The following is a 12,781-nucleotide window of genomic DNA, read 5'->3' as shown; positions in this document are numbered from 1 at the left end:
TCGCGGGAAGGAGAAAGACCTGCAATGCTAGAGAAATCCAGCGGTGATATAAATTCTGGACTATATATTATGTTCCGGGTGCAAATCCAAGGAGGAACAAAAATGCTCGATACTATCTGTACCGATGATTCACGAGAACTTGTGCGCCGATGTGTCTTTGTGTCGACTTTCAATTCAACGGTATTAGAGAGTACTAACGACCTGCATCTGACAATGAAATTGAATAATGAAGATAGCATCACACCTGTTCTCGAGACAATCGCACTATCGCAAAAAATATTTCGCCTTGCAGACAGAAGAATACCTCACGTAAAGCCATGAGAAATCATCACTATAAAAATCGTCTTTCAGCAAACAGTTATTTGCCGTTTCGAAAACGGTATTGTTCGCAAACCTTCCAACACCGTGGATAGTCGTAACAATTGTAAAAATCGTCGGGAACTCTCGGTTGGCGATTGATGCAAGGAGGAGTTCAAGGTACCTTGATAGTAGTTGTTACGGTGGGTGGTTGGTAAAAATAGTTTGACCCGCGTTTGATTGTCGCGTGTACAAGGGCTGGGACAGGTGTTTCGAACAAGCATCCTAATCGCTTTCTCAGCCCACCCCCTCTTTCGTACGAAGCGAAGGAATAGGTGAAAGGTACAAAACGTCTTCGTCTCGTTGGTTGGAACGGTGGCTGCACGGCGGAAAGGTTGGCCTCGCACGCGGCCTTACCAAGGTGTTAACAGAGTTGCTTTATAGAGCTCGGTTCGCCCACGCCTCGACACTTAGCGCACTGCCTGCCGGGCCTTCCGGTGGCTCAGCCGACTACGTTACACTCGTATTGTGTTACGAGGTGTGGGTGGTGGTGGTGAAGAGGAACCGAGAGGAGCGAGAGGGCGCGGGGCTGCGGGGAGGGATTATTTTGGGAGGAGGGACGCGACGATCAGGAGTGTTGGTACTTTCCACCGCGGTAATACAGCCTCGTTAAATACTAGAATGACCGGTGGGCTTAGAGCGGACCAACGCCGACGCCGGCGTCGCCCGAGATGTTAATATGGTCGGGCGCGTGGCAGCGTCGGGGGTGTCCGCGGGCGGGCGGACACGGTCCTTTATTTTATAGTTATGCAGCGAGGACACTTTTACTGCTATACGTTCGCTTCGCCGGGACAGTTTTGCACCCGCGTTTATTGTCCTGTATTTTTTCCTAAATACTCGTTCGCTTATTTATAAGCTAGAGGACGAACATTGCTACCGGCCAGGCCGGGCCGTTGCGGTTAAATTTTACGTACCTACCACGCTGCACGCGGCTCGCTACTTCGCCTTGTTTTACGAACGGACGGTTGGCAATAACTCTCCGCTTTATGTCCACTGCCAAACTGCAAAACCCGCCTAATAATAACGGTACCAAACTGACCAGAAAACAGTCGATTCTCATCGCAAGACTCCATGACCTGTTATCGTCATCGAGCAAATCGAACTTTAACGAGTGGCACTTACCGAGTATGGAAGGCGCCCTGGCATACGGTGCAAACGTAGTTCCTCTGTCGTTCGCCATCGTCTATCTGAGACTCGGAGCAGGGTGAACAGTTGGCGGCACGATGTTGGTTGAGTTTGGCGCGAGTCACGAAGGGCTGGTTGCAGCTAGGGCACAAGAAACGTTTCTCACCGGTATGGCAACGAAGGTGTGCGATGAGGTTGTTTTTCTTCTTGAAGGACTTCGGGCAGATGGTGCATTGATGCGTCTCCTGGACCATATCAGCGGTCTCGAGACCGGTCTTTTTCTCGACGTGCAGAGATTCGTGGTAAATGTACTCAGCTGCAGATTTTGTCGTGTAGCCGCACTTGCCGCATTGCCAGTCTTTGGCATTGGAAGCTTCTTCAAGCACCTTAGTTTCCTTGACATTCTGGGAGTACTCGGTACCGGCAGCTTCTGCAACCACCTTTTCAACATTCCCGGCTGTGTTGGCACCCTGACAGTCCTCGGCACTACCAGCGTTTTCGACCACTTTCTCGTCATTCCCTGCACTCCTGGAACTGCTCCTCTCTCTCTTGTCATTTCCCGACGCTTGGGCCGACCCGAACTTACACTTTCGCTGACGAGAGTGCAGCGCAAGACCTTGGGGCGTTGGGAAGGACATTCCACACCTGGGACACCTGAAAGACCATGCAGAAATATTAGCAAAGTGTTTTATTCGATGAAAATTTCCTTACACCCTTCTTGTCATCAGCCCACTGAGCTAAAAGAATCCGTAAGTATCAAAAAATATGCTGATCCTGAATTCAGTATCCATCCCGTTTCTTTGAGCTCTTGGACTGTTGACCAATTGTTCAAATTCGAAGGCCCACTCACCTTGGACACAGCTCGATGTGTGTGGATAGAAGGTGTTCTTTGAGTTTGGCGATGCTGGGTAGAGAGGCGTCGCAGTGCAGACAGTTCTTTTTTCGCTGAACACCCGTCTGTGCGTACTTCTTAGCCTCGACGCGGTCTTTGTGGCGGGAAGATTTGCGGTGTCGAATGGCTTCATCGGTGGATGAGAACGTCAAGGCGCACAACGAGCAGAAGTACGGTTCGATTTTGACCGAGGATTTAAACACATGATTGGACAGTTGGTGTCGCTGCAGAGCTATTTGCGAGCGGAAGATCTGGTTGCACTGCTGACATCGAAGTCGCGTTTGGTATTCATCCGATGCTGTTTCCGCCGCGTGCCCCGTCTCCGCTACATGCTGCTTTAGCTGTAGGTTGTATCTAAAGTGCTGGCCACATGTGTCACACGGCAAACGACGCTGTCGCGTTATCACTACTGGCACTGAACCGTCCATCATTGAAACGACTTGTCGGTGACTCAAACTCATCACGTGCACCTCCATCTCATCGTTATCTTCACACCAAACATCGCACGCTGTGCACCTGAAGCTACTCGATATCTTCGAGGTGGAAAAGAGAGAAACAGCTAAAAGTACTTCTATGTCGTTTTCGTTGGCTATAACGTAGCGACTAAGATTCATTGGAATAACGTAACAGGCCAGGTGAATTATTTGATTTGCCTGCACCTATAAGTTTCCTGAATTCTTTGCCAATTGATATGGTACCCCAATCACGTGAGCTGACATCACATGTACATATACAAGTGTAATCACTGATTATATGTTAAAAGAATGAAAGAAAATAACCTGTGAAGATGTTTAAATTTTTAACATGCAAGCGATAAAATTGAATCTGGTTTGATATTCGAAGGAGTTGAAAAACGCATCCTTTCAAAGAATGCTGGGCATGTACAAGAAGCCAACCGTTGTCAAAAGACTGAAGCAGATTTCGATGAATGTATTTGTTTAAAAAGGTTCACGTTATAGCTAGCCTAACATCATGCCAATGCATGACAATAAAACCTGGAAATCTCACCTCTCGATGTGCATCAGTGTGATATTTAGAGCGCCAGTGACGTAGGAAAGTTTCTTCGGTGTTGCAATAGAAGCGGCATCCGGCACACTGGAACGGGGACTGACGTACAATATTGGCCATGTTGTCTAGAAGAAAGGTGCGCGCTCTGGGACTGCGAGGAACAACTCCGGAGATACGGCAGTGGTAATGAGAGAGAAGATGCTTTCCCATCTGAGGCCGCTGAACCCAAGTTTTGCACATTTCGCACCATATGACCTCTCGTTTTCTGTTCCTCGACTGTTTCTGGATATCCGATGCGCTATTCTCCTCGTTATCCTGCACCTTCTGCAGTAGATTCAAGAATACCCTTCAGAGCTGGAAACAAAATTAAATGATTTTTTTCTAACGCGACTTACCCAGCTGGCTACCACCCGCCTTCCCCGCATTGAACGAGTCCCCTTCACAGGAGCGGATTCGACTCCCGCGGGAAGACGAAGTTCCCCATCGAGTTCAGTGATACTGCGTTTCGCATGAAGCTCAGAGAGCAGGTGCCGTTCGTAGACTACTTTGGAGGCGAGGGTTCGAGCACAGGGACTGCAATAGAAGCCGCTGTTCCGGTCACTCCGAGCACCAGGAACCCATTTTCCTCTGGTATGGTCTGGCGGGGGTTGGTTTCCAGGCTCCTTCTCATCCTTGCTCCCGTCATCGCCCGCCTTCTGCAACGGACGAAAGACAGACTACTTCTCATTCCTTCCAACACTACAGCTTCGTCGCATTCCGCGTTATACCTGTCCATGAGCAATTTCCTGCTGGCTTGTTGGCTCCCATTTTCCACCAGTGTAAGATGGCGGCGGTTGTTCCGGATTGTCGTCTTCCGGATCAAGTTCGACTTCTTCCTCCGCGAGCTCGGTTTCCATCTGAGCAACGGCCGGAAGTCCGGGTCGCCACTTCCCTCCAGTGTGGCCTTGCGGTGGATACTCCGGGTCGTCAGCGTCGTCGGTTTCGGAGCACGATTCCTCCTCGACCACGTCTTCGTCCGGGGAGCACTCGTCTTCGGAATCAACCTCGTCTACGTAGTCGTACACCTCGTACTGAGAGAGAGAAGAGTGCGCTGTGTCCTTGGTTTCAGCACCAGTTCCCATATCGACGAGGACAGTGTCTCCGAGCCAAACTTCACGCTGCTTAGATGTACCGGACTTAGCGACGGAGTCGTCAGCCATGAAGGTTTCGAACGAAGTTTCTTGCGGAATCTCCTGCTTGTCGCCGTAATTAAGAACCGTGATCTTCATCATCGATCCTGCTGTCGTGCAGTTCTTGCTCGACGAGGTTGTCGCAACGGATTTTCCTGTAGACGACGTCACGATGTCGGGGAAGCCGACTAGCGAGGGAATGCTCAGATGGTCGGTGGGGTTGTCGAGCTCTGCGTCGACGGGGAGGATGTTCAGCTTTCCGGGGACGAGAGCTTTCGAATTCACTTCTTCGGACTCCGTCTGAGACCTACGAGGTCTCTTTATCCTCGCCTCAGCGTGGCCTTCGTTCTTCTTGCCAGCGTTAAGCCTCGTCCTAGAAATACGTCTTTGGGGCTTCTTCGCGCTGCTCCGGAGCTCAAGCGAATTGAAAAACGCGTCGGCATTTGGGATCTCCGGGTATGAAACGGTCTTCGAAGTACTCGTCGTCCCTTGGACGCCACCTTGTTTCACCGGAAGGCGACAGCACCCGGCTCGACGGTGCTGAACGTAGTTCTCCAGTCCGTTGATAGTCGCGTGACACTTGATGCAAAAGTGCACGTCATCCTCGTCCTCGTAGTTCTCCATGATTCCGTGTCAGATTTCTTTTGGTTGAGCTACGTTCAAGATCCAGAGTGGTAGCGTAACTCACGGCCGATCTGGAGACGGGGCAAAAATTTGACGGTTGAAATTACACTGAGGATCGAAGCAAACAAGCGTCGCACACAATTATAACGAAAGTAACGGTATAAGAGAGTTTTGGAGTGTCGGACTGTGCGGTACGAAAATTTTTTTAACGACGCGTTTACGATACACCGCGTTATGAAAGCGGACAGACGTTTGCTAATTACGAAGAAACTCTTTACGAGGTTTTCGATACGATAGCTCGGTTCCTTTGAGACGTTTACATCGGCGTAAAAATAAAGTGGGTCCCCATATACTCGCCGATATTAACCGCGATAAGAACTTTCGGCGGAATCCCGGCCGCCGTCGTCGGGGGCAGGAAGATCCTCGGTGTTACGTGCTCTCAGGGTATCCACGCACACTCGAAGACCGTATCGGGAAAATATGCGGCTCCCGAAATGCAGTTCTAACCAACTCCCGGAACGTTTATGAGCACGCGGTGATTCAGCGAACGCGTCAAGATCGCAGGTCGGCTTAATAGCGGCAATGGGACATCTACCTGCAGTCCGCGGACACGTGGGCGAGCAATAAAATCGCACTCGTGTTACATCCACTGAGAAATGACGGTCGGTCTAGATACGACCGAGAAGGACAGGGTCGCGGGCTGGATCCCAGAAATATAATCCACTTTGTTGATTCCGCGGGGGGAGAAACCCGGGCAGCATTTAATTATGAGAATGAAACGATAGGACTCTCAACACGCAAAAGCTAGTCGCTTGGGTCCGGGCCAATTCCGCTCTCCCGCTGCAGCACAGCTAGTTTCGTCGATGCGCAAATAACTCGATGAATTTACCCGTGCTTTGTTTATACATATATTCATCCCGGTGTTAAATAATTCCATGATGCATTCGCCGTCATACCGGAGTTTAATCTTCCCGCTGAAGCTTTTTGCCAACAGATTACCAAATTTATACTTGCAGCAGGCACCGATCCCCCTCTCTGACAATTTTTCGTAAATTATATAGAGTACATAGACAGTGGCGGAGTTTCATTGGTCGCGCGTTGTGATCGTCAGGTGAACCGGAAAAAACGAATGTTTTGCTCCTGCCAATTTCTGGTCGCGGGATCGAAGCGAGGCAACTTGATGCTCGACTGCTCGGCAAAGGGGCGAAGAGCGCGAGGAGATCAGGAGGAAAATGGGTAGAGGGCGCAGACCGAGGGCAGGAAGAACGGTCGATGCCGTGGCCGTTATTCGGACAACGACACTCGGCCGGGGTGTCCGTCTGCGGCACGTCCGTGCGTCTCTACTCGTTTGCCTTCCACTTCGGCTTCCAGACGCGAACACCCCGCGAAGTCTAAGGCGACGTAGCCGCGAGACCAAAAATGACTCAATTTCCTCCCCCGAGCTGGTTTAACAGGATTCTTGGCACGCGAGCGGGATTCAAGAGCTTCCACCGTTCGTCCGATCTTCCTATTCCGCTCTGTTCCTCGCACGATGATCGAACAATCTAACCGGAACTTCGTCAGGGGTTGCTGGACGAACGCCCGTTCGGGAATTGTGACACCGACAGAGCCGGCGGCTGGTCGACGATTTACGGGTGGTTAACGAAAAAATAAATAACCCTGTTAATTGGCTGGTTCGCGGGAAGGGCGGTTGCCCCGTTGGAACGGAACGGACGCGTCGATGGAGGAACGCGCGATGCCGATTTACCGTATGTGACACGGTATCAGCGCTCAGTGAGCCGAGGAGAACGAGGAAGCCGGTGCAGAAAAGGCGTAGAAAACATAAAGGACTTTCGTCCGTTTGAGCGATGACGAGCGGCGACTAATCCTTCGTTATTGGCCGGCTCGTAAAAACTCAGCCCTGTACGATGCTGTCCGTTGTACGGAGAGAATGAAGGAGTGAGCGAAAGAGAGAGAGAGAGAGAGAGAGAGAGAAGGAGACAGACCGAGACGGAGAATCCGGGAACGTTGCTGACCAGGCGAGCTCCCCCAGGAGGAGAATCGAGGTATCCATCACTTTGGCTCTGTCAAACCTCCCGGCAAACTAATTACTATTTCCGTCCAAGTTCTTGAGGACGAGTTCTTGAATCCAGGCCGTCTTGCGCGAGGAGCGAACGTCGGCAGATTATACAGGCGGCGGCTGCAGGCCGGCGGGCATTTCGTCTCCCAGGACAAATCGAATGATCGAGGAGCGTCCCTCTTTAATAATAATTACCGTCACCGTTAATCCGACGCCGGGGGTTCTTCCGCGGTTACCAACGCCTCGGGGGATCGACGTCGGCACTTCTCGAGCCTGCGATGCACCGAACGCCAGAAGCCACTTTCCACCGTCTGCGGAGCGGCGTGCGGCAGACCGTCCGTTTCGTAACCCGCATCGTGATAGATGTATAAATCTGGATGAATTATCGGCGTAACTGTTTTTCCTCAAACGTGTTTCATCATCGTATCGCTGCAGCGCCGGTCCGTCTCCCTGCACATTACGCCTGTAATTTGACGCCTTGAATTATGTATTTTCGTTATTTCTTTGAATTATAGCGCCTCTATCTCGAGCCTCGCGACTCGATTAACCGATTAATAAACCATCCGCCTTATAGCTCCGTCCGTATGCCACGCATTGGTATTTCAACCGTCGCTCCCTTTTTTTGCTATTCAATTTACGTGTGCAGCTGCAGCAACGTACTAGCGTTGCTTGGTAGGTAATCCGTGGATTGCTCGGTATCTATCATTCTTAAGCCCCACCCAGCCGTCTTTGAATGTCTCCGTCACGCTGTCAATTCGAAAGAAAGATATACCGCGTTGATAAGAAAATAGCGGATCGAAGAATCCGATCTTTAACTGGTTGAGGGACAAATGATCGAACCAGAAACAATAACACGACATTTTCCTTGTCTGTCAGCCTCAGCGATTCTATGCGCATTGAAGTTGCACAAGAATTTGTTTTGTGCAAGCATGCGGCTCGACTCACGAAATACGCTAAATAAAAAGCTCACAATCGCATAAGCACAACGTCTCCGGAGTGCGATGTAGATCGAATCTGCAAACATGCGTCAGACTAGCGCTACTTACATCCGTTCAAGAGGAACGAGCACACTGGCCGGGAGTTTCGTGATAGCGGAGAAAAACTGGAAATAAATTCACCCTCTTAACTCTCTCTCTCTCTCTCTCTTGCTCACCTTCCATCTTTCTCTCTCGAATTTTTACCAAACGCCTGACGCTACGAAGGAGCCTCCGGCAGTCAGCAACCTTTCACCCCTTACACCCTGTCTCCAGCTCTCGATTATATCAGTGTTCAAAGTTCCCGGTCTAACACACAGTTCAAGAGAAAGAGTAGACACAACTTCTTCTTCTATTTTCTGACCGAGAGTAGTGAGCCTAGAAATCCATCCCTACGAATAGATATCGAAGAAAGAAACCTCGTTTTTAACGAATTTCTCAGTTCTGACACTAATTCAACTTTGAAACCGCATCATGAACGTTCTGTAAAGATACCTTCGTATTGGTTCTTCATTTCAAATGGGACAACCTGACATCTGGAGTTCTTTTTCTACGTGTACGATCGCTTCGTGCAATTTGAAGGGGAATCGAATCAACTGACTCCGGTGAAATAAAAAATTTCCGTAGTCGTCTGAATAACCGGAATCACAAGTTTTAGAAAAATATTCAGTTTCATTCGTTCGCAGCCTATTATAGTACACATGTAGGCAAAGAATGCCACGAATTAATCGAAGCACACGAGACAAGTGCCCAACTACTTCCACCGGGGACCGGCACCACTTCGAGGAACCAGAGTAACACCAGAGATCCTTGACCTCAGGCTACAAATTGCAAAAATATAGCTCAACGGCAGCGTTCAATTAACCCGCGGTCGTTATCACGTCGCGAGTGTTCGACGATAAAGATCGACTTGCGAGGCGAAGAACGGTGACATCATACATGGTATGCGGGAGTTTCATCGAATACCGAGACAAAGATATAAAGATATACCTTTAATCAGGAACGATACCCAATGGATATACATCAACACGAGTAGCCTTTTACACTTTACTCTCCTTGGCGCAATGACGCTTGCGTGAATTGTCACATGCGATAAACGCGAGGTGCAGCTCGGCAGGCGGCGGAACGGAAAGAGGAAGAAGTCGAAGTAAGATCCTCGGAATATCGAGCCGCTCCTGTTAATGTTTCTAACGACGTTAGACCGGCGGCGTGTGCCAGGTCGAGGAGGACATGCAGGCACTTCTCATTTCCCCCCTGACCAATGTACACCTCCACCCTTATCGGGGCAAGGGTGAGGGTGTAGGTGGCGCACGTATTCTCACCCCGCACCCCTTCGCTCTCTCGGCCGGAGTTGCATCCGGCGGTGTGAGGGGCGATGAGAGGGTAGAAGAGGGGGTGGGTGAGCTTCTGTCTAATCGATGCCGCGCTCGGCTGTGCGCGCTGGGCCTGCCGGCTATTACGCACCTTAATGTCCTCCCGACCGACTCCCTCTGAGCGGGCGGCCATGACACGTGTCAATCTGCCGCAGACGCGGGATCGATACCGTGCAGGACTACCGACCAAAGGCTCTCTCACCGACGCTGTGCACTCCGCACCAACACCCCCAGCCTCGTCATCCCCTAGCGATACACAACCGAACAACTTCGACGATCCCCGAGATGCCAGCTACTCGTCGTCGTCGTCGTCGTCTAGCCGCTCACTTACACCGCTCAACTCCGGACGGCTCTGTCGCACACGTCCCGATGTCTTCGTCTGCAGGGTGCCGTTCGTCCTTTTTTTCCTTTCAAAAGCAACCCCGTCTCTTGGACGTGATTTTCTCGGCACTTGAATGTCGCGGTTCGTTAGGATCGACATTTCGGACTTGACATTCATTGTTCAATTTTAGAAATTAGAAATACCCGATCCAATACGCGATATTGCCGATGGCATAGGCGGATTAATTCCTAACCTTTATTTGAAAATAAAAAAAAAGCTAGGATATGTGCCTAAAGTTTGAAAATTGAGCTTCCAGAGGAAAAGGAAATCAATAGAGAAAGGCGAATGATTGAAGGAATGTTTGAAAGAGGTATGCCGTTACGGTTTTTCTTTCTGCTATTTCTGCACATCCCGAAATTCGTCAGGATTCACGAACCCAGGGGGTAAAGCTTTGATCTTCTCATCTATTACTGATGTTCACGATGCTGGTTCTCCTTCTTTTTTTTCTTCTTCACGATACTAATTCGGAGTGCTCTTTACCGTGTTTCGCAAGGCGGGGAAGAGTTCGGAATATATAGGTATACATGTATGTCAGATCCCGCGAGAACTGGAGGTGGGTAGAAAAAGCTCCGAGGTTTAGCACTGCGTATAGTAACTTGTGCTTGACGGAATCGCGTGACGATGCTCGATTTCTCCGACTCGGAATCGCCTTGCTCTAATCGTCATCAATACAATTCGAGGTCAGGTGGAGCGTAGATCAGGTTATAAACCATTCAGCGGTTGCTGCAAAATCGGACAATGATTACAATGAAAGGCTCCTGCAGGGATCGATAGCGTTTTTCACATATATTTTGCACTGGCCGGTTCGCAATAAATCGCAATAATCATTCTTTGCGTACTGAAATAACACAGGTCAACGAAAAAAATTTTTCTTTCTTGATTTTCTATTGCGATAAATAAATTTCGATTCCATACATCGGATAATAGCTAAAATCTTTATTTACTACTTGTAAAGTTTCTTTTTATACTTCTTACGTTGATAAATAAGTCTTGAAGTTTTTTGTTGATAGCTAACGTGGACGCCTATTCGGAAAAAATGAGGAAAACGTTTCGCCAAGATGTAATGGGCCTTATTGTTATTAACGTTACAAGAGGCGGCATAATGAGAGCATGATGGGAGATTACGTTTGGGGCTTGATACGAGAAAGTCCATACGAAAACAGAAGAAGTACGAGAAATGTCAATTTTTAAACATTGTTTATCAATTTTTTTTACATTTGCAGTGTATTATTAATTATTATTTTCGAACAAAAGTGATTTCAATGCAAACCTGAAGTTTTATTATTTGTCATTTGCAGTAAATGTTGGAGGATATAGGTAATTTTTCTTAAAATCCGATTAATCGTTCTGGTATCTACAAAAACAAACTTTATCTAATAAAACTATTGTTTCATTTATTAGTCGCGTGGATGAATCCAAATTTCATTTTCCAAATCTAAATTTCGTGCACAATGTGGTGGCTGTAACGATGCGCAAGAAAAAGAGCACGGAGTGTGCGAGATTATGTTTACCGGATCCGTGCGGCACTTCGGCGCGTACTTTGCAGCAGAGACTTAGCGCCGTAGGTATTCAGGAATTTTTCCCTCCTTCCCGCCGCGAACAAGTTCCACATATACCCTTATTCGCGCGGTCAGAAACGCCGCCTGGCGAACAGTGCCGGAACTGCGAAACGCGGCTTTGAGCATCGTGCGGCAAGGCAAACAAGCAAAAATCTCCTGAAATCTTAACGCGGCTTCCGCGGTCATTCGGTGTCAAGCCCTGAAATATACACTTCGAAAACGAGATCGAAGGACCTGAGCTCCTGGAACTGTAAGCACGAGGGTAACGTTATTGAAAAATTAAAATGACAGATGTTTGGAAAGGTTTTAGTGGGACTTTGTTTTGGTTGATATTCGTAATCTTCAGGTAACTACTAGGTCGCTATTTTGTTAACTCACTTCAATTGTTGCATAGACTAAGCGCAGGGTCAGTTTCCGTTCAAATTCGTCAGAGACTTTCAAAGCTTTTAATATTTTTCAACTACTTCTACGTGGAGTTTATTTTTTACTTGAGTTGGTAATATTTAACGAATTTCTGTTCACCGGACAAGTGTTGCGAATTTAGTATTCAGACGGAAATTCTGATTTTATTCACCTCATAAATTTATTATTTTCTCTATTGTTTTCTATCGGAGGGAATCCGTAATATTATACCGTACATTAAGGGCGTCAATGAAACCGTTTCTTTCCAGGTTTATACCGTCCATAAACCATTAAGGACTGGCAGTCTGTGCAGAGATTATGACCATCGGACTACCGGTGTAGCAGAAGTGCGGCGATATCGCGCCGAGGGACTTTGGTAAAACGAACTCGGGACTACGAGGCGTGAAAAGGTCCTACGTGCCAAGAAAGTGGAAACAATGCGATATCCGTGCACCTTTTTTGTTCCTGTCATACGAACGGCTGGATCAAGCGGTCGAGTCTTTTTTCAAACTCAAGTGTTTCGAGTCAATCTGCGAAAACCACGGAAACTCTTCAAGATAAAAGATTTAACCGAACGATTTTCTTCAAGCATTTTCCGTGAGAAAAACGTACGCATATGTCTGTCAATACAATCGTAAGTCGAGACAAATGAGTCGATTTTTTAGAAATCTATTCATAAATATAAAATGTAAATGTGTGTATCTTCCGGTCGTTAAATAAATGAATAAACGGAACGTTTAATGAACTCTTGTACAATCGTAGGAATATTTTTAATTCACCGATACCCGTACTGGGTGAACTGATCTCTGCAGATGTGTGCGAGGATGTAGCGAGTCGGGCCATAATTAATACGTTTC

At 48.3% G+C, this 12,781-nt stretch overlaps 1 protein-coding gene across 2 annotated transcripts in view; it reads right to left on the bottom strand.

Moving 5' to 3' along the window:
- The window catches only part of LOC124211577 (zinc finger protein 845), a 38,822-nt gene that overhangs the window by 15,181 nt on the left and 10,860 nt on the right, over positions 1–12,781 (bottom strand). Inside the window, exons 2-6 of one of the 2 annotated variants that reach the window (XM_046610787.2) lie at positions 4,150–5,246; positions 3,778–4,077; positions 3,383–3,706; positions 2,333–2,907; positions 1,480–2,136 (exon numbers count right to left, since the gene is read on the bottom strand). In XM_046610787.2, coding sequence (XP_046466743.1) covers positions 1,480–2,136; positions 2,333–2,907; positions 3,383–3,706; positions 3,778–4,077; positions 4,150–5,175 — 2,882 coding nt within the window. In that variant the 5' untranslated portion in view covers positions 5,176–5,246. The remainder of the gene's footprint in view (positions 1–1,479; positions 2,137–2,332; positions 2,908–3,382; positions 3,707–3,777; positions 4,078–4,149; positions 5,247–12,781) is intronic. The other variant, XM_046610789.2, reaches the window with a different exon arrangement.

This window comes from Neodiprion pinetum, chromosome 2, assembly GCF_021155775.2.
Source record: "Neodiprion pinetum isolate iyNeoPine1 chromosome 2, iyNeoPine1.2, whole genome shotgun sequence".
NCBI lineage: Eukaryota > Metazoa > Arthropoda > Insecta > Hymenoptera > Diprionidae > Neodiprion > Neodiprion pinetum.
The sequence above is the reverse complement of the archived record's forward strand: the minus strand, read 5'-3'. Positions and strand labels throughout refer to the sequence as shown.